The sequence below is a fragment of the Notolepis coatsorum genome (assembly GCF_963971535.1).
Source record: "Notolepis coatsorum genome assembly, chromosome: 18".
Taxonomy (NCBI): domain Eukaryota; kingdom Metazoa; phylum Chordata; class Actinopteri; order Aulopiformes; family Paralepididae; genus Notolepis; species Notolepis coatsorum.
Genome location: NC_140182.1, coordinates 15644581 through 15667321, shown reverse-complemented (window position 1 = coordinate 15667321; position 22741 = coordinate 15644581). Strand labels below are relative to the sequence as shown.

Genomic DNA, 22741 nt, shown 5'->3' with positions numbered 1-22741 from the left:
AAACATCAACACATGCTCATCTACACATCAACACTTGTTCACCTACAGTAAACACCAAAACATGCTCATCTAGGGGCGGCTGATTGGTGCAGTGGGCAAGGCGCTCGCCTCTAACGCAGGAGATGCTGGGTTCGAGCCCAGCTCTCAGCGTTGCTACCGGCTGGCCGGTCGTTCATACTAACACAATTGGCAAGTGTTAACACTTTCAGTGCCAACGACGAGATTACTCGTTAGTTCATGCCAACCGTTGAGTGCCAGCCAACGAGAGATCTCTTTTTTAATAGTTTTCTTTTTTATTATCGATTTCCATTCATATTTCATCAATCTAGCCTCCCGTTTACCACTGGAACTCTCTCTGAGCTCCATTGGGAAAATACTGCCCCCTATCGTCTCTCCCTGTGGTACTGCACCCCATTGGATTAGACTGAATGAAACGCATGGAAAAGAAAATCCTGCTTCCACATTTTACTTCTCAGGCAAGTAACTTGAGCCGATCGGATTCATTCTGGACCATCAGAACAGCGTGGAATCGGTGTTTCGACCACCCAGCATTGGATCAATAAACGCGATCGATATTTGGAATGGCGATCAGGAATAGGAATAATCTTTTTGGAGAACATCTGATCTGAGGTAAGGAATCTATTTTACCAGTCTTAGGATAATCAGAGCTTTTTTCACAGAGATATCAACGTGGGCCCTATGTGTGTGTGTGTGTGCATGCGATCAGGAAATAAGAGAATCGATCAGCCTGCTTCTATAGCGTGCATCAGTACACATATACTATCGATAATCTAGCGGTTATTTGAAAACGATTAATAAATAGGCGGAAAAATGACAACGTGTTTTGTGTATTACAGTAAAGGGCGTTTATCACAGAATCTTTATGAAATCTTCTGGAAGTTTCAAGAAACTAGCGTTTTTCAAAATGGTATAAAACGGAAATGAACCGATTAAAAAAACAATCCGTTTCGACAATGTTGACTGCAAACAAGTCATTGATAAGCGACGGCCAGATTAGACACATAGCCATAATTTAAGATGTAGTTTATGCGTTCGCAAATATGAGAGCGCTATCATTGAAGTGGGTGGTGGCACTCAAGGGGGTAAATAGGACACTGAGGCTGGCACTCAAAAACATGCTCATCTACACATCAAAACATGCTCACCTAAACATCAACACATGCTCATCTACACATCAAAACATGCTCATCTACACATCAAAACATGCTCGCCTAAACATCAAAATATGCTCATCTACACATCAAGACATGCCACTGTGGCGGCACGGTGGTGTAGTGGTAGAAGGTCCAGGGTTCGATTCCCGCTTGAGGACCAGGTTTCCGCGATGCCAGGTACCCAGGTGGGTGATCTCCCGGGCCTTTCTGTGTGGAGTTTGCATGTTCTCCCCGTGCTCGCAAAGGTCCGTCCCGTCCGTCCCCCCGATAAGTATCGCATCAGCGATCCTAAGACAATGCATGCGTGTGTGTGTTAAACTAACCACTGTGTGTGCTGCTAAAATATTGAGGGCTAGATCCACAAAGAATGGATTGCACAGAGCAAGTTGCACCCTTACTTACAATTAATTATGAATTGAAAATGGGGGACCCTGATGTAAACAAGACGAAAGTCTTTCTCTGGTCTGCATCCCCTTAACAATTGTGTGTATTGAGCTGTACTGTATTTTACCCATTCTGCAATCTGTTAAAGGTGACATGCATTATAAATGTATTTTTTCAGTGTCTAGCATTGTATTATAGTAATAGGAGTTAGTATGTGTTTGTGTCTCTAAATACCATATTGGCGGATTGCCGTCATTCAGGTCATTCATTTCCTGCTCCATTTTAATCAGGTCGTTCTGATTTGACTCGCATGGTGACGTCACGTGGTGAGGATGGAGCGGATAGTGATCCGATTGGCTCTGTGGTTGTAGCGCACCAAACGGGGTTTGACAGAGAGTGAGCGAGCGAGAGAGAGAGGGAGAATCAGATAGACCCTCGCGACAGAGCACACATACACACATGTGCGTCGCGCTGTCGTCTCTTGGTCTGTCTCTCTCTCTCCCCCTCTCTATCTCTCTCGATTCGGGAGCATGAAACTAACGCCCCGTCTATAGCTGTAGCGTGCGGCACAGTGGAATACTTCCTCAAACGGGAGAGGGAGAGAGAGAAAGAGAAGGGGACCTGCATATCTCGCACGCAGCTGTGTTTACACAGTTCTCTCTCTCTCTCTCTCTCTCTCTCTCTCTCTCTCTCTCTCTCTCTCTCTCTCTCTCTCTCTCTCTCTCTCTCTCTCTCTCTCTGCCACTCGCAGACTGTGTGGATGACTGTCACTGAAAGTGCTTATGGGCGGAGCCCAGCCAATAACAGGCTGAAATCTTGAAGCTGGAAAATTATGCTTTTGAGTACTCCATTAGAAATATAAAACAATGATTTTTTTTTTTAAATAAACCTTACAGATGTCTTCCATAGACTCACAGCAATTGTGTAAAGTTGCCCAAATAGTGCTAGGAATCACCGTGCAGATTGATTGATTGAATGAACGTTTTATTAACAGATTGCAGAATGGGTACAATACAGTACGGCTCAATACACACAATTGTTAAGGGGATGCAGACCAGAGAAAGACTTTCGTCTTGTTTACATCAGGGTCCCCCATTTTCAATTCATAATGAATTGTAAGTAAGGGTGCAACTTGCTCCGTGCCACTAGCGGACTGACCATCGGGACCACCGGGAAAACGCCCGGTGGCCTGGCAGACTGGCATGGCCTGGCTGCCCTGGCAGACTGGCAAATGCTTTTTTTTTTGTGCCCGCAGTCAGGCCACTGAACTCCGAAGCAGGCCAGGTTGGTATACATGTTTCTATTTGCGCATATAAGTTCAGGCAAGCAGGCAGGAATGCGTGATTTTTTTTCGTAGCCGCAGTTTGCGAAGACGCTCTCTGATTGGCTAGCCCGCGTACAGCGAAGACCCTCTCTCATTGGTTTAGCTCCGAAAGGGCTCTTCCGTGTTACTACACAAGTTTTGAATCAGATGGACATTGAAATTGACGTGGAAACTCCGGATGTTGATCACTTGATCACTTTATTGGATGTACTGCTGGGAGTTAAAGAAAACAGTTTGTTGGAACCTGACCGTGAAATAGAACAGCTATAAGTCTGATGGATGATTTGGATGCTGATATTGAAGCCGTGGAGATGTAAGGAACACGTCATTATGTTGAACTGACGGCAGCAGCGCAGAGGGTGAGTGATACTATAATGAATCGACTAGATCACAGATAGCGCCAGTGAAGTAGAGAAACTTCTATAAAGGACACTTTCGTATTATAACCCGACATTTGGACAATCCATTATTTGGAAAGTAGTTATTCTACACTTTGGTGTAGTGTATACAACTTGTATGGTCCGTTTTGTGACAGCGTCGCTGTCCATGGTGCTGAAGGTCGCATTTATACTAGTGTATACAGCCTCTACAGTGCCACCACGTGATACAACGCAGCAAGATACAAAACACAGTTTTTTTCCCGGGGGGGGGGGGGGTATGGGTATGGGCCTGGCCTGGCCAGTGGGGGGCACATGCGACCAGGAAAGGGAGGGGGGAATTGGCATAACGACTAAAATTGGGATGGGAGAAAAACACAGAAAAACAGGAGGAGAAAAAGTGGATCAAAGAAAAAAACATGTAACGGTACACAGAAGCCACGGTTCGGTACGTACCTCGGTTTTGGGGTCACGGTTCGGTACGAGTTCGGTACAACAGGAAAAAAATATGTATAATGATTATTATATATTTATAATTATTATTATTATTAAATATTATTATTTTTTATTAAGTTATACTTAGTTCCACCTAGGCTTGCCGCAGTAGTCAGTCGGTGTCATTCTGTGTTCAGGAATCCACTTGAGTAAATTAATTGCCTACTGCCCCCACCCACCTGGATGCACATTAGCCTAGCTTAGCACACTGAATGGAAGCGGACAGTGCCAGTTAGCCTTTGGGAGAGGTGTTAGTTGGACAATGCCTAGGCTAACAGGCGCTGTCCACCTCCATTCATTGTGCTAAGCTACAGTAGGCTAACGTGCAGCCAGATAGCTTTCTACTGAACGCACAGAGAGGAAACTGGTATATATCTTCTTGTCTCTCTCTGGAGAAGACGGTAAGCTAATTTCCCAAAATGTTGGCATGTTCCTTTAACCCCAAAAGACCATTCTCCAGAGAGTTGGACGATGTTCCACTTGCGTTCCATTGTCAAACATCTCTGCCCAAAAAGGAAGTAAACTAACTGGTGCTTCCTATATTCATATTATTTTCCCTTATATTGAATATTATAATATTGAATATTATAATATAATATCATATTTGCATTTGTCTCTTTTATAAATAAGCACCGGGAAATCTGTTGAAGAGAGTTAAATAATTTCATTTCACAACGTCTGCGCACCCTTGTTTATTCACTGTGTCCAAGTAAACAACGGTGAGCGATAAAGGTTTCCTTACGCAGAAAAGAAAGTCCATTTACTTTTCTGATAACTACATCACTGCATAACTAACATAAATGGTCAGACAAGCTTAAAATGTTGGTTATGTGTGATACTCTGTATATACACACCCTATTCAAAGTTAACTATCTTGGTCACGGATGTCCGGATTTGATACAGATCTTCTTCTCTCTCTTGGGCAGGCTGTGAATGACGGGTGTAGTGACAGCTCTGCGTAGGAGTGTGTCAAGAGACATTACAGTAGCTGTCAACAATGCTGGACACAACATGCTCTAACGTCCCCAGGAGGTGGCAATTCAAATGCTTGGTTTTCTTTTTTGGGTAGTTTTAATACATTTTACCACTACAAAAATATCCTGCATGAGCATAAGAAATAGAAATGATAATCTGACATTAATTTTGAATCCAATCAGTTCTTCTCAGACAAGTGCATGTAGTGGTGTATGTACGCTACACTCACCAGAGAGGGCATGTCTAATATAAGGGAAGAAAGAGGTGGTGGGGAATTATTTTATTTATTTAAAAGGTGCTGTAAGTGGTATTTCTTTGTTAAAATAAGTGTTAAATCAACATTCCAACAGCCACCACTGATATTATAGTGTTTGGTCAGTAACTAACATGGGTCTCCCAGTCCCTCAAAATACATTTTCTTCCCACTTTATCCAATCAGGAGAGAGAACCCTAGATATTTTTACTTATTTCAAGAAATATTGCCAAGCCAAATTTTCTTACTACACTGGTAGATTGTTTGACTTGTTTCAAGCCCATATTTGCTTTCAAAACTAGTTTTTATTTCTTATTTATGTCAGACTTTTTTTTCTGAGTTTCAGAGTTCTCTCTCCTGATTGAATGAAGTGGGAATGGGATACCAGAAAATGTATTTACTGTCTGTTTACTGCAGAGACTGGGAGACCCATGTTACTGACCAAACACTCTATACCAGTGATGGCTGTCAGAATGTAGAGCTATTATTTTAACATTGTAGACCACAAAAACACGAACAAAAATAACAAAAACAAACACTTACAGCACCTTTAACAAACATGTTCCACAGATTCAAGGAACTTATATAAAATTGTTGAAAAGATACATAGCATGTCTCCAGTGGTTACTGGCCTATTTGGATATAATTTATATGGAACAGTCCGTTGCACGGATACATGAGGCAAAACAAGACTGTTTTAGCTAATTCTGCTGAAACTATGAAGTCGCTATACTTTAGCCTGCACTATTGGCCTGTGGTAGCTAGGGCTGGCAGTCATTTTGGTGCGCAGGGAGGTCTTTGAACCCTCACGCTGCTTGGCCTACAGCCCTGTTATTTGTAGGCCACCCCTGCGATGAGGGATGGATTTTTTTAGGCCGGTGAACGGTGCTCTGGGTGCAGCCATCATGTTCTACAGTTATCTTTGGCCCAAATAAATGTTTTTAGTGGAGATATGTCCATGTTCAGGTATGGCTGAAATCAAAGCAGCAGTGCTCACATTATGTAGACGCAGACTGGTTTTGTTATTTTGATCATGGACTCTTGCTCTGGTAACTATTTGTTCTGATTTGTGATTTTAATTCTGTATTTTACTGTTAATTTTATTCTATCTTTTAGAAAAGCCTCAATGGACTATAGTGTTGAAAACTAGCACTTGTGCTATAAACACGCAAAACAACACACCTGGTCTTTCCACTGTGACTGGTCCAATGTAGCTGTAGTGTCCATTTTAAATAAACGTTTTCATTCATTCATTCATGATTGGCAAGGGGACATGAGTTTGGCAGGGTTGGTGATGCGGTTGTTCTGGGAGACCCGTGGCTTGTGCTCGCGGCTGCTTGTGGTGGGCATGCCCGCAACGCAGGCCAGGGGTGCCTTTTCAGGGAAGTCCTGTGGGAGGGGAGGAGGGGGGTCTTGTTTGTTGGTTGATATGTCCTGTGTGTTATGTATTGTTTCCTAGGGCTGTCAAGTTTAACTCATTGACTGCCATGCTGTTTTCCCATCTTTACTCCCTGGCGCCAGCGTTATTGACCATTTTCACGATGTTTGCGCAAATCTAGCAGCTGCTCGCCTGAAATCTATATTATTGCCAGGTCAAAGGTAAACCATGACCATATGTTTCTTCACAAAGCCGGGGGGGGGGGGTTCCGACGTTGCGATCATACAAATGCATGTTTTAGGATGGGGGTTCGGTAAAATAGACGTTAGCTTTGTAGGTACACTACCATATGTTTCTTCACAAAGGCATCGGGGGGGGGGGGTCTTTTTCAGACGCTACGATCATACAAACGCATGTTTTAGGATGGGGTTTCGGTAAAGTAGACGTCAAATAGACGTTACCTTTGTTTTAGAGGTACTCCATTTCTCACTTCGAGTCCAAGTGTCTTGAATCAGAACAGGATCAATACATATAACGTTAGGTAGCCCTCATGCGTTGTCTTCTTCATCTACTATATACGGGCCAGACTATAGACAGAGCCGAATAGGTTTCCTCATTGGTCGGTTTGATTATAGTTTTTTTTTACGTTTTACCAGTAGTGCTGAGTCCAACATAGTCCAACATAGTCTGGTGGAAATGCACCTTATCGTCCATAATCATCATCCATATACCGTACTTTTCGCACTATAAGCCGCACCTGACTATAAGCCGCAGCAGCTAAATTGAATGATGTGTACATATATAAGCCGCACTGGACTATAAGCCGCATGTGTTTTAATGTTTAATTACCATATGTAAGGAGTGGAGCCTGTGGCTTAATTTGACTCAACACGGGAAACCTCACGCGGCCCGGACACGGAAAGGATTGATAGATTGATTGCTCTTTCTCGATTCTGTGAGTGGTGGTGCATGGCCGTTCTTATATTGAGCTTTAAGTTCCCACCTCTACAGAGAATGACTCCCATTGGGACACAATACTGTCGGACAAATAACATTAACTCATTTACAAGTTGTATTAAGTTTAGCAAATAAGGGAACAGATAAATAACATTTCAATGCAGTAAAAAAAGCAATATTTCGATTTTCGGGTTTTGTCCACATATAAGCCGCACCGTTATATAAGCCGCAGGGTCGAAAAATGGGGAAAAAAGCCGCGGCTTATAGTCCGAAAAGTACGGTAATCCATTTAGTCTTTTTCAAAATATCCAATAGTTCGCTCTAGGCGATCGCTTCCTGCTCACAGTTGCTCGCAAAAAGGAAATGGAAACTAAAAACGAGATATCTCGTGTTTGGCGCTCAACGCTTGGATTTGAAACACGAGAAATCAGAAAGCAGAATGACTTAATCGATTGATAGCCCTATAGTTATTACCTGTCGTGTATACGATTGAATGAAATCATAAAAACATGTCTCCTTTTAAGTGCAGCCTGTTGACTCTCTCTGCCGCGCTCCCTTACAGGAGAGAGGATCTTCAACATCGACAACGGCAGGAACGCCCCGCTCCACGCCCCGCCCTCCGAGCACTACACCATCGTGTTCAACACCTTCGTCCTGATGCAGCTCTTCAACGAGATCAACGCCCGCAAGATCCACGGCGAGAGGAACGTCTTCGACGGCATCTTCAACAACCCCATCTTCTGCAGCATCGTCTTTGGAACGTTTATCTTACAGGTGACCTGGTTTTAAAAATATATAATAATAAGTTCTTACTCTCCCCCTATACTACCATGCACTCCTCCTACTATACTAATATGTCCAATGAACACTGATCTCTCCACACACAAGCACACATCAACACACACAAACACACACAACACAACATTCTGCACTTGCACACACACAAACGCACCATAGGCCGCTTTAAACACACAAAAAAAGGACACTTAGTTTAAAGGAAGGAAAAGGACACTTTAAGAAAATAACTTGTTGTGATTGTTGCATAGTAACAGCAAGTATAGCATAGGGACATAGGGACAACAACTGCACATTGTATAGGAGTGTACATAGGATCCAGTGCCTTTAAGCGATTTATTAACATGTCTATTTACCATGTCTATTCTAGTTATCTTTTTATTATTACTATTACTATTACTATTGTTTTTTGCACAATCGTAGCGGGCATGGCCAACCGCATTTCACTGTATGCCCTGGTATGTATGTGATGAATAAACTCTTGAATCTTATGTCTATGCACTCAATACTGCAGTATATACCCAAGTGTCAGCACTGACTACAGCTCGGCATTCAATACCATAGTCCCCTCCATACTCATAGCCAAGCTCAGGGACCTGGGCTTGGGCTATGACCTCTGCCAGTGGGTCTTGGACTTCCTGACTGGCAGACCCCAGGTGGTGAGAGCAGGCAACTGCACCTCCTCATCCATCACCCTCAACATAGGGGCCCCCCAGGGCTGTGTTCTGAGTCCCCTCCTCTACTCCCTGTACACACACGACTGTGTGGCTCAGCGGAGTAGCAATACAATCGTCAAATTTGCTGACGACACAGTGGTGGTGGGCCTGATCTCTGCCAACGACGAGAGGGCCTACCTGGAAGAGGTCAAGGTCCTGGCGGGATGGTGCCAGGAAAACAGCCTCTCCCTGAACGTCAGCAAAACAAAGGAGATGATTGTGGACTTCAGGAGGTCGGGGGTCAAGGACTACAGCCCCCTCAGCATCGACGGGGCACCGGTTGAGAGAGTCAACAGCTTTAAGTACCTCGGAGCCTACATATCCGAGGACTTGACATGGACCACACACATTAACAGTGTTGTGAAGAAGGCACGACAACGCCTCTACTTCCTCAGGCGCCTAAGGAAGTTCCAAGTCAGCCAGAAGATCCTTAAGAACTTCTACTCATGTACAATAGAGAGCATCTTGACCGGCAACATCACCTCCTGGTTTGGGAATAGCACTGCACAAGACCAAAGCAGACTACAAAGAGTGACACGTTCAGCCGAACGCACAATTGGAGGGGGGCTCCCCACCCTCCAGAACATTTACTACAAGCGTTGCAAGGGCAAGGCTAAGAGAATCATTAAAGACTCCAGTCACCCGAACAACTGCCTCTTTGAACTGCTGCGGTCAGGCAAGCGATACAGGAGTCTCAAGGCGAGCACAGAAAGACTCAGAAGAAGCTTCTATCCCCAGGCCATCAGGCTGCTAAACGAACAATGAATGAACACTACACAACAACAACCACCAAACGCACATAGCACACACATCCACACGCACACACTCACTTTAAACAAACACACTGTAGCACCCACTCCACACACTTATAGCACACACCCACTTTAAACAAACACACTGTAGCACCCACTCCCCACACTTTATATTTATGGATGAAGGATTGCACTACAACTCGTACACCTTACTGTAAATTGTACCTAAAATTGTACCTCATCCCATTTCTGCTTTGCACTAGATAGTACTGTACATTAGTACACTGCATAGTATTGTGTATTGTATATTATATGGTAACTCAGAACATTGTACATATGTCTATACCGAACACTGTGACCTCATTTTCTTCTTCTAAATTCATGCTATATTATGTTATTATGTTATTTGATACTATCTTGTCTAGCACAGTCTCTGGAGCGTAACAGTAAGAAGCATTTTGTATGAAAGTATTCTGTACTTCTGTATGACAACTATTAAAGAACTTGAACTTGAACTTGAACTTGTTTGATGAACATTGTTACTCAGCTGATAGAGTTGTACCCTTCCTGCTGACTTGTTGTACAGAACTTGTAAGTCGCTTTGGATAAAAGCGTCAGCTAAATGACTAAATGTAAATGTAAATGTAATGTAAATGTAGAGGTGTCTCTTTCTTCATGTTAGGGGGAAACTTACGGAGCAACTGGACCAGGTTTATAACATTTTGTAATGATTCTTATTCACTAAATATTCCCCTGTGTTTTTGTGATTTTTTCATGTCGTCTAGATTTTCATCGTGCAGTTTGGAGGGAAACCGTTCAGCTGCGTGAGGCTCTCCGTCGAGCAGTGGCTCTGGTGCATCTTCCTGGGCGTCGGGTGCCTGCTGTGGGGACAGGTGCGGTGCAAGTCACACGTTATGACATTTAATGATTCGGTTTATTATCAAATTATGCAAATAATGTATACAGAGCTAAAGCAAAGTCACTCCCGGACGGTGTGCAAAGGTTTTTTTTTTCAATACATGAAAGAAAATATGATTAGAGACATTTGTAAATTTACTGTTCAAAAAGCTAAGAAAGGGATTAAAAGTAGGGATGCTCGATATTGGCTTTTTTACCGATACCGATATTCCGATATTGTCCAACTCTTAATTTCTGATACCGATATCAACCGATACCGATATATGCAGGGTTTCCCACCCCAAAAAACGGAATAATTTCAGGTAACTAATAATTTCACTGGATATATATATAACAAATATTGTTATTGTTTTTAGTTTTTTTTAAACCGATACCGATATTTTCCGATATCACATTTTACTGCCGATATCGGCCGATAATATCGGTCGGCCGATAATATCGGACATCCCTAATTAAAATGATGTGTATTTCTATGATGGAGGTTAACTTGTGGAACAATGCTGATATACATTTAAGAATGAGTCGTTTGCTTTTGGTTTTTAAGAAAATGGTTTGTAGTATAGCTATTTTTGAAGATTACAAATGTGAATAATAGTTTTTTTTGTTATTTTCTGTTAGAATACTGTTTTGGAGTCTTCATTTTGTTAAGAATATAGGACAGGCATATATAAGCATTATGCTTCCGTCTGTACCTTTTCAGTCACTGCCTGAATCAAAGATTGTTAAATGATTGTGTATATTGTATTGTGTGATTATTGAATAAACTACTACTACTACTACTACTACTACTACTACTACTACTACTACTACTACTACTACTACTACTACTACTACTACTACTACTACTACTACTACTACTACTACTACTACTACTACTACTACATCTCTCAGGCCACGAGCAGCAGAGCAGCCGTGTTTCATTCACTGCCTACAGGGAGGAACAGTGTTAGTGTTAACTTTTGTTCAACATTGTGAAATGAAAAAGTGCGTCAAAACTGTAGTCCTCCCTACACACACACACACAGCCAGGCAGGCAGGCGTCCTCCTGAAGTGAGGCAGAGAGCGGCCATTTGTCCAGCATCACCCTTGTGCGTTCAAAAAGGTGCAATGTTTATCCTCAATATTGATTTCAGTGAACGATGGTGGAAATACATTCAAATTAAATAATTTGTTGTTGACAGATTTGAAAACTACAGCGGTCCATGGTCTGCTGTCAACCAATGTGCAGGTTTCATCCAAATCGGATCAGAACTGTAGGCGTTATGGCTGCTGTGCATGCACACACACACACACACACACACACACACACACACACACACACACACACACACACACACACACACACACACACACACACACACACACACACACACACACACACACACACACACACACACACACACACACACACACACACACACACACACACACGCGCACACACACACACACACACACATACACACACACACACACACGCGCGCGCACACACACACACACACATACACACACACACACACACGCACACACGCACGCACACACACACACACACACGCACACGCACACGCACACACACAGACAGACAGACAGGAGTGATTGCAACATCCCTTCGCCATCGCTTTGTGAGCGTAGGTGTAAAAAAGGGAACACAGGGACATTTTATTTGACGAAAGACTGTATTATATCTAACGAGGGAACGACTAGTAAATCTCCCTGTTGGTCCCCAGCTGGTCTCCACCATCCCCACCAGTCGTCTGAAGTTCCTGAAGACAGCGGGCCACGGCACTCAGCAGGTGGATATCTCCGAGGACGAGCTGGAGGAGATGGAGGACCAGGACGAGATCGACCACGCCGAGATGGAGATGAGGAGGGGACAGGTGCTCTGGTGTCGAGGCCTCAACAGGATCCAGACTCAGGTATACGGCTCAATGGTCTCTAACTACTAGGGGTGTGCGGATATTATCGGCCTACCGATATTGGCAATAAAATGTGATATCGGAAATTATCGGTATCGGTTTAAAATAAAAATAAAATTAAAAATAATTTTTATTTCATTTTTTCATTTATTTAACCTTTATTTACCCAGGTAAGCAAGTAAGAACAAATTCTGATTTTATTTATTGTCAAACGTATGCATAATGTTGTGTTAATTCCACGACAAGAGATATGTAATGTTAATTACCTGAAATTATTCTGTTTTTTGGGGGGGGGGGGGGGGGGGACCCCTGCATATATCATATCGGTTGATATCGGTTGATATCGGTATCGGAAATTAAGAGTTGGACAATATCGGTATATCGGATATCGGTAAAAAAGCCAATATCGAACATCCCTACTAACTACAAACCCTCAAGACCCCTCCGCTCCACATCCTCTGGTTGCCTCAGACTTCTATCCGAGCTCCAGGAGGGTCATCAAAGAGAAGCCGCCTATTCTCGCTCCTCGCTCCACAATGGTGGAATGAACTTCCCACCACAGTTAGGACAGCCGAAACCAGACCAATCTTCGTCGCTGTCGACTAACCCCAAACACACTTCTTCAATCAATATCCGAAATGGGGAAAAAAACACATTAAAAAACACTAACCTTCTTACTGCCCTATACTACCATGCACTCCTCCTACTATACTAATATGTCGTATGTCTAAGCACTCAACACTGCAGCACCCAATTTTCAGCACTGTTTGATCATTGTTACTCAGCTGAAAGAGTTGTACCCTTCCTGCTGACTTGTCGTACAGAACATGTAAGTCGCTTTGGACAAAAAGCGTCAGCTAAATGACTAAATGTATATAGCAGTGGCTGTCTGTAGATACTCATGTAACCGAGTGGATTTGAACCCGGGACCATAGGATCCAACCGCTGAGCTAAAGGGTGAGACCCGTTAGCAGGTGCTGGTTGACTGTGACCGACTTGTTAGTAGTTTACACTAGCTAACGTCCCAACAGTGACGGTATCACTAGATTGCACTCACTTTTTGCTCCGCCTGCCAGCTCTCTTGGCAGAGCCTGGGAGGGGGCCAGCAGTAGCAGCAGCAGCAGCAGCCCCTCCCCATATCCCCACTCAACTCCAACCCACACATCAGACTGAAACAAAACATGTAAACAAAGTGCAAGCAGGGCTCTTTTGCCTAGAGGTCGCCTGTTTGGCGGCATTACAGATTCCCGCATTTCATTGTAATAATAATAATAATAATAATACATCTATTTTATATAGCGCTTTTCCAGGTGCTCAAAGACGCTTCACATGGGCAGGAGAGACAAACTATGGCAAAACAAAAAAACAGAACAAAACAGAACAAAAATAATACATGACAAAATAAAATAAAACCGACAGAATTAGAGGTCAAAAGCAAGATTGAAACGGTGAGTTTTGAGGGCTGATTTAAAAGATGTCAGGGTGTTTGCATCACGGATATGGCTGGGGAGGGCATTCCAGAGGGAGGGGGCAGCAGCAGCAAAGGCCCTGTCGCCCCAGGTCCGGAGCTTGGTCGTGGGAGGTGTTAGGAGTAGGGCTGTCAGTTTATCGCGTTAATTAGATTAATTAATTACACAGCAAATTATCGCGTTTTTTTTATAATATTTTTTTTGTATCTCATTCATTCCATAAGAATGTAGAATACACATTTACAGACTTTTTTTGCATGTTTTTGGTATCTGATTCTAGGGACATCTATGAATCTCAGGGAATGTATTCCCAGTGTCAGAAATACTGTGGGCTAGATCCACAAAGAATGGATTGCACGGTGCAAGTTGCACCCTTACTTACAATTCATTATGAATTGAAAATGGGGGACCCTGATGTAAACAAGACAAACGTCTTTCTCTGGTCTGCATCCCCTTAACAATTGTGTGTATTGAGCCGTACTGTATTGTACCCATTCTGCAATCTGTTAATAACATTTTCATTCAATCAATCAATCAATCTGCGCGGTGATTGATTGAATGAAAATTTTATTTTGAGTAAATTGTAATGAACCAAATGAGAATATCAATAAATTTTTTTTTAATCTTTGACTGTGAATAACACCATGCTCAAATTGACCAGACCTGAAAAATCTAAGCAAATTAATAGATGGAAGATGATTAAACAGAAGGTTTTGTAGATACAGTACTGAATTCTGCCATCCGGACACATGCAATTTGAAATATGATTATAGAATATAGAATATCAGGCATAAAATGGTTATGCGATTAAAATGCGATTAATTAGATTAATTAATTACAAATCCTGTAATTAATTAGATTAATTTTTTTAATCGCCTGACAGCACTAGTTAGGAGGATTGTATACTTGTATGCCGTGACAATTAAAACTCTTGACTTGAACTCTTGACCAAGTAAAATGCACGTGTGATAACATTTACACCTGCTCCTTTCCCCCCCGACCGTGCACCGCTATACGGTTTCTCAAAACTCGGGTTGTAATCTCCGTCTTTTACCTCCACAGATCCGCGTGGTCAACGCCTTCCGCGAGGTCACGTCCCCGTACGAGGGCCTGGAGACCCCGGAGTCCCGGAGCTCCATCCACAACTTCATGACCCACCCGGAGTTCCGCATGGAGGAGTCGCAGGCCCAGATCCCCCTGATCGACGACACGGAAGGGGAGGACGAGGCGCCCACCAAGCGGAACTCCCTCAACCCGCCGCTGCCGCCTCAGATCGCGCTCTCCGCCGTCCCCTCCTCGCCCAACCAGAACAATAATAATGCCTTGGACAGGATTATTCCTCTCCACAAGGACAGTCCGAAGTCGGGGACGCTAGGGCATAATTCCGCTGGGCTTCCAGTGTGCCCCGGGAGCCCGCTACACAGTCTGGAGACCTCCCTCTGAACGGGGGAGCTCTTCCACCCCCTTGCCTCAGGGTCCGAAAGGCCCTTAGGAGAAGATATGATGCTTACCTATATCGCGTTGAGTAAAAAGCCCTTGAGAGTTTGGTTTGTTGTGGACTTAAGGACATCAAACCTACTGGACACCCTTTGGGCTTCTGTGTTCATATTGTATTTATTCTGTGACCCCTGACTATGGTCTACCGGTACCACGAAGGGGTGTTAACAAGAGGACCTTTTTTTCTATTTATTTAAATGGAAGCAGACCCGTTTACAAGTTTGTCATATTTTGGATTATAACGAGAAAGCGTACTAACAAAGCGGACAGTGGAACATGGTATGGCACGGGAGGGCGGTGTAGATGTACTGTAATGTCTTTCGGACGTGAGACGAGTTCTTCTCGCGACTGGACTATTTTCCGTGCGGGATCTATTTGCCGCTTATGTTTCCTATAGTCTTTAGAAATCTCCACATTACCGAACGTATAGGAAAGTGTGCGAGAAAGCGGTTGTGCGGTCGTAGGAGAGGATGGATTGATCAGAAACATCCACAAGTGTTAACGGTGGTATCTCTACATGCTGTAAATATTTACATTGTTTGTTCTCAACTATTTCCAAAGCTACATGTAATGTTCACTGGAATCTTTCAGTGGTTTTGTCACTAGTCCTGAAATCCAAGGTGGGCCACTAACGCTTTGAACAGCGATTCCAGTTTTACATTGGTATCAATCAAAGGGCAAAAGATCACAAACATGGTAATACATGATGAACCAACTTGAATGATGAGAGTGGGAAATAGTTTTATCCTTTCCGATATGTATTTGTAGAGATAATTGTTAAAAGTGAGTGGATTGTTGGCTTTTATTTTAGGATTTTTGTAAAAAGAAAAATCTGAGCTGTAGGTGTTTGTTGGTTCAAACGTGTACGACAAAACTTTTCCCCCTCTCAGGGTGATATTTCATAAAGAACTTTCAGTAGGTTTGCCAGTTAAATGTTTCCAGTGCATAAATATTATAGAAAGGAAGCATTTATTGGGGAACCGTAATGTGCCCATTTATTTTCTTATCTTTTCATTATCTTGGGTGTATGAAATTGTATCCAAATATTTTTTAAATACCCTAGTGGAAATTGTAGAAATTACTTAATTAATTAAAGAGTCTTATACTCTCAGAACAGGGTATTTTATTGCACTAAAGATCCTATAGAGATACTTGACATACTGTACCGTTAAATATAGCTTTGTATCTTTCAAATGTGTTTGGTCAATAACTTTCATCCCTCAAATTGGTACCAGGGTACAATTGTCTGGGTCAGGCAGCACCATTTACAAATAGGCTATACACAAAAATATACATCTCTGCCTTTGACGAGGGAAATAACTTCACCAATTCATTTCTCACTGTATATTTGTTCTGGTCGGGCTACTTTTATTTACATTTTCAAAATGCATCTTTAAATTGGTTGGAAAAAAGATGGACAGCATTCAATTGGGAGAAGGAGTCCATAGTTTTTATTTTTAGGTAGTTTCATTCCTACATTTGGAATGAGGGTTTAACTTCTTTATCCATTCTTTGTGGATTCTTCTTCTTCTTTTGATATAACTTTCTATGAAAAACATTTCTCTAATGCATTGTAACAACCTTTTATAAAGAGTTATGCATTTTTAGTCACAATCTACTCTTATATAAAAATGACACATAACAGCTCGAGACAATGGTAAGAGTAGGTATCGTCGAAACTCTTCATAAATGCCCTCCCTTATTATGATGCATTATTGGTGTGGTTGTCATAGATGGTGTTACAAAAAAAACATTTTTTTTTATTTAATTTTACAATTTGGTAATAACGTACAACATGTCTGTTAATATCTTCAGAAGTAAACGTGGTCATTGTGATTGATATTCATTTCTGAAACTTGTTGAGTAATATGTACGGTTTCTGAAAATAAAGATGGATATTTAGCTTACCTTGTTGGCTTGTCTTTACTCATGCCTGTAGTTCAGACTTTGTGCCCTGTACATACCTAATAATCCTGAATTTCCTGAAAATCCTGAATTTCCCCAAGGGGATCAATAAAGGAATATCTTAATATCTGTAACTCAAATAAAATATCTCTCTGAATTGTCTCAGAATACAAGTGACCAAAATCAGAAACAGACTAAGAAATGATGTAAACACCATGATCAAAACCACAAAATAAAATTTCATCAATGACAAAAGTGAGGAAAACAAAAACAAACCCCGCAAACTTTGGAAATTACTCAATAACCAACTAGGCTGCAGTAAAAAACTTAAAACCAGATTCTCAAACATAAACATAAAGACGGACAACACGCTCATCACAGACAAGCTGGATGTAGCCAATTACTTAAACATCTTCTTCACAAACATAGCCACAACACTGGTAAACAAACTACCCTCCCACTCAGGGCATTATGGGGTAGAACACATAGTAGCATACTACAAAAACCTAGGGGTCCGCAAAGACGACTTCAAACTAGAAATGGTAACAACCAATGAGGTACTCAAAAAACTGAGTGCCCTCCAACCTAACAAGGCCACTGGCCATGACAACATCCCCTCCAAATTCCTCAGAGACTCAGCAGCTGCCATCACCCCAGTCATCACACACATAATAAACCTCTCCATAAAACAGGGACACGTCCCCAAAGACTTCAAAATTGTGAGAGTGACCCCTCTGCACAAAAAGGGCAGTAAATTAGACCCAGGCAACTACCGCCCTGTTTCTATTCTTACCTCCATCTCGAAAGTCATGGAGAAAATAGTCTACGAACAGGTCGAAAAGTACCTGGCGGAAAAAAATCTAATCTACGAATTCCAATCTGGCTTCAGAACATTCCACTCCACTGACACATGCCTTCTCTATTTGAACGACCACATCAAACAAGAGGTGGACGCGGGCAAATACTGCGGCATGGTCATGCTGGACCTACAAAAGGCCTTCGACACTGTCAATCACTCCATTCTGATTGACAAGCTAAAAGCAATTGGTTTTGATAGTTTATCAGTGAGCTGGATGCAATCCTACCTGGAGGGGAGAGAACAGATGGTGGAGGTAAACGGTACTCTATCCCCCCCCCCCTCACAGTGAGCTGTGGTGTTCCACAAGGAAGCATACTAGGACCGCTACTGTTCCTAATTTATACAAATATCATGTCGTGAGCTTGTGACTGCAACTTGATCTTGTTCGCGGACGACTCAGCCCTGCTGGTCTCTGACAAGAACAAGTTACAGGTTGAAAAAACCCTCATCTCTGAACTCGGCAGAATCAGCACCTGGCTCGCTGATAACAAACTATCATTACACCTGGGTAAAACAGAGTCCATTCTCTTCGGATCAAATAACAAACTCAAGACCGACGGCTTCTCAGTTACAGTGGGTGACAATATTGTCACAAGGAAAGATGAAATTACATACCTAGGTTCCATCCTAGAGGCAAATCTTTCCTGTGACAAAATGGCATCCAAGGTAATAAAAAAGTCAACCAATGAACTAGATTCTTGTACCGGATCTCCTCTCTGGTAAACAAGAATACCCTGAAGACTCTGGCAGGAGCACTCATTCAAGGGTACTACGACTATGCTTGCACCTCATGGTACCAAAGCACCTCAAAGGCGCTAAAAACAAGATTACAAACATCACAAAACAAACTGGTCAGACTTCTACTTGACCTTACCCCTAGAACCCACCTCACCCCTGCCCACTTTGACAACCTAGGATGGCTTAGAGTAGACGACAGAGTACAGCAACTTGCAATGGGCCTGGTCTACAAGATACACTATATGACTAAGGTACCCATGTACATGTCAAAATACTTCCCAAAGGTCAGTGAATACCACGACCACAACACCAGAGGAAGCTCAACAAATCATGTTAAACGCAGATTCGGCTCAAACAAGGGACAAAACACGTTTTGCAATTATGCCACATCAATGTGGAACGCCCTACCCAAAGCTGTAAAGGAATGTGAATCCCTACCCACATTCAAAACCGCTCTTAAAGAGCACCTACGGGAGGCTGCAATTCGAAACTGGCCACCGTAAATGCCCAAAACCCCCACCACCTCCTAATAGACAGTCTCCTCCCCACCGCATGTATATATTCCCTCCCCGCCGTATGTATATTTCTCTCCCACCCACCCACCCCCTCCTAATGTACAGTCCCCTCCCCATCATATATACTCTGTCAGGATCTAGGGGTAACAGTACTGTATATTTGAATACCGTTTATGTCACAAATGTATCAGTACTAAATACCTATATGTCCCTATGCCATAAATGTCATGTATGTTGTGTATGTCATAAATGTCTATATGAATTGAAAATGGGGGACCCTGATGGAAACAAGACAAACGTCTTTCTCAGGTCTGCATCCCCTTAACAATTGTATGTATTGAGCCGTACTGTATTGTACCCATTCTGCAATCTGTTAAATAAAGTTTTCATTCATTCATTCATTCATTCATTCTACTGCTGGAGTTCGCTTCGCCTTTCACATCGCTGCCGTTGGCGAAAGCAGACAAATGAATGACTAATTCGGTCAGAAATAACGTAACTAATAACGTTAGTAAGCACTGCTTATATGCTTATTATGTCTGCGGGGTACAGTAAACGTTTCTCCCGGTACATTCTGAAGAGCACACCGCTGTATGTTGGAGAACCAGCGGTCTTCCTCACTCGAGTGAGACTAAAGCCGTGCACAGCTCAGCCCTGTGAGACGCTCATGTCTGCGGCGGGGTACAGTAAACGTTTCTCCCGGTACATTCTGAAGAGCACACCGCTGTATGTTGGAGAACCAGCGGTCTTCCTCACTCGAGTGAGACTAAAGCTGTGCACTGCACAGTCTCTAACAGTGTAACAGTAAGAAGCATTTTGGATAAAAGTATTCTGTACTTCTGTATGACAACAATGTATGCCTTTCAAATGTTAAATGATTAAATGATACACAGCGAAATCTACGCTCTCGCCTCTCATCCTGCTTTCGCCAACGGCAGCGATGTGAAAGGCGAAGCGAACTCCAGCAGTAGCACGCTTGCTCCTGGGGCTGCCGCGGGGCGTGGCCGCGGCGGGTCACGTGCCTGTCGGGGCCAATCAGGCCTACCCCGGAAGTAGGAACGGTTGCGGAACAGCTACAGGCCTCCCGCCTGGGAAGCGACTTGCTACGGTCGCGCAAAGCGCCTATTGGCTCAGAAAAGTTGTCAGTCACCAGCCACGTGACAGCCAGGGAGTTATGAGACGTTTGATTGATTGATTGAAAACTTTATTATGTTATGCGTTATCATCATATCATCATGATAAACTTCAAGCTGTCAGACACACACACACATACGTCGTCTGTTTTGCCTCAATACTGTATATATAATTCTGTTTTGCCTCAATATAGACAGTATACATATATATATTGATGCAAAACAGAATTATTCAGCAGTGTGTTGTGTGTGCGGCCAGGAGCGTGCAACAAGATGGTATACATTATGGTATATGATTATGAATAGTATATTCCACTATAGCAGTATATGGTGTGCTGTACATTTGAATCTGATCTAATTTTGCACACGGCCATCGCATTATAATGAGCTGGACAGGTGTGTAATGTGTGTGTGGTGACGTGAAAGCGTATCTAATGCGAGACTAGGCGAGAGGCTCTCGTGAAATCGGCAGTGTCCGCCTTTTTAACTCCTCCCCCGGCTGCGTGTAACTGTTCCGCAACAGTAAGTGACTTCCGGGGTAGGCCTGATTGGCCCCGACAGGCACGTGACGCGGCAAACTCAGGACGCGCAACGAGGCTGCTGAGAGCTGTCGCGCGGAAATAGGCTGTCTATTGCCATTCACTAACACAAACTCTAACCTTAACCAGCTCCTTAACAGCGCCTAAACCTAACCGTTCTAACCTTAACCAACTCCGAAACAATGCCTAACCTTAACCTTAAACTTAACCATGCCTAACCTTAACCATAGAAAGAATATTGCCATTCTCTAAGACAAACTCTAACCTTAACCAGCTCCTTAACAGCGCCTAAACTTAACCGTTCTAACCTTAACCAACTCTGGGATTCGAACTCACCAACAACGGACCGCAGGATCGCAGGACCGCTGCTCTGCCAGGTGAGCTGAAGCGCCGAATGAAAGTCATAGCGTATTTGGACGGTTACGTAATTCCGCAAGCTCTGCCGCTCGGCTCCGCGGAGCGTGCCGCGCGGCAGAGAAAGTTGCGCGTCACGTGCCTGTCGGGGCCAATCAGGCCTACCCCGGAAGTAACTTACTGTTGCGGATAAGCTATAAGCCCCCCGGCTTCACTCGGCTACTCTCGTCTACTAGTCGAGGCAAACCGAAATCCATCTCGAACAAGCCTTAGTTATATGTGCGTGCAGTCGGCCTTGAGATAAAGCTGGGAACGAGGTTAGCCTTGAGGCAAGTGCGCAGCCAGGGACCGTCTAAAAAGTGCAACACCGAAAAGAGACTACAAAAAGATTCAATAACTTCACTGTGTCATACAGTGTATAGTGTCACCAAAATCACTGTACACATCATCAATGGTATCCTACTGGTTATACTACAACACTTGGATTTAAAAAAAAAAAATGCTTTTTCATAATTCTGGGGATTTTGTATTGGAAAAAAACATTAACAGATCCATTTTATCCTACTGGTTATACTACAACACTCAATATATATATATATATATATATATATATATATATATATATATATATATATATATATATATGCCTTTTCATAATTTGGGGGATTTTTTATTGGGGGAAATAGTATAAAATAGTTCACTCTTGTACACTGTAGTACCATCAAATTCAGTTAAAAAAAGCATAGCAAAATCACCACAGTAGAAAAAAAAGATTGCACATGAACCATTATTGCATTATTGCACATGTCCCTCCCAACATCTGTCATATTGCACATACAAGTATATATTATAGTGAGGTAGATGTAGATGTGGTGGCAACCTGTAAAAACCCAAAACCCAATAAAGTTTTCATTCATTCATTCATTCATTCATTCACAGACAGACAGAGAATCCTTCCTTTACTGTATGCTTCCTGTAAACATCAGTTTCATGCAAGGGCACTACATTAATCTCACTAGTCAGTGTAGATTGATTGATTGATTGATTGAAAAGTTTATTAACAGATTGCAGAATGGGTACAGTACAGTACAGCTCAATACATACAATTGTTAAGGGGATGCAGACCAGAGAAAGACTTTCGTCTTGTTTACATCAGGGTCCCCCATTTTCAATTCATCATAACATATATGACATACAGATAGACAGTACTGCTACATCTATACATTTATGACATATCAGATTTGCAAATACAGTACTGTTTCTTTGTGATACAAAAAGTGTCCAGAAAAAGAGTGTATATACATTTGACGTAGAAACTTA

The 22741-nt window shown here is 42.7% G+C and overlaps 1 protein-coding gene across 2 annotated transcripts in view; it reads left to right on the top strand.

Annotated features, from left to right (window-relative positions):
* Positions 1-15324, top strand: part of atp2b1b (ATPase plasma membrane Ca2+ transporting 1b) — a gene marked incomplete at both ends in the record, with an annotated part of 82949 nt that extends 67625 nt beyond the window's left edge. For both annotated transcript variants that reach the window (XM_084334438.1, XM_084334437.1), the window contains 4 exons: positions 7881-8092; positions 10367-10474; positions 12224-12412; positions 14944-15324. In XM_084334438.1, the coding sequence (XP_084190564.1) occupies positions 7881-8092; positions 10367-10474; positions 12224-12412; positions 14944-15324 (890 nt within the window). The remainder of the gene's footprint in view (positions 1-7880; positions 8093-10366; positions 10475-12223; positions 12413-14943) is intronic.
* Between the last annotated feature and the right edge of the window lie 7417 nt (positions 15325-22741).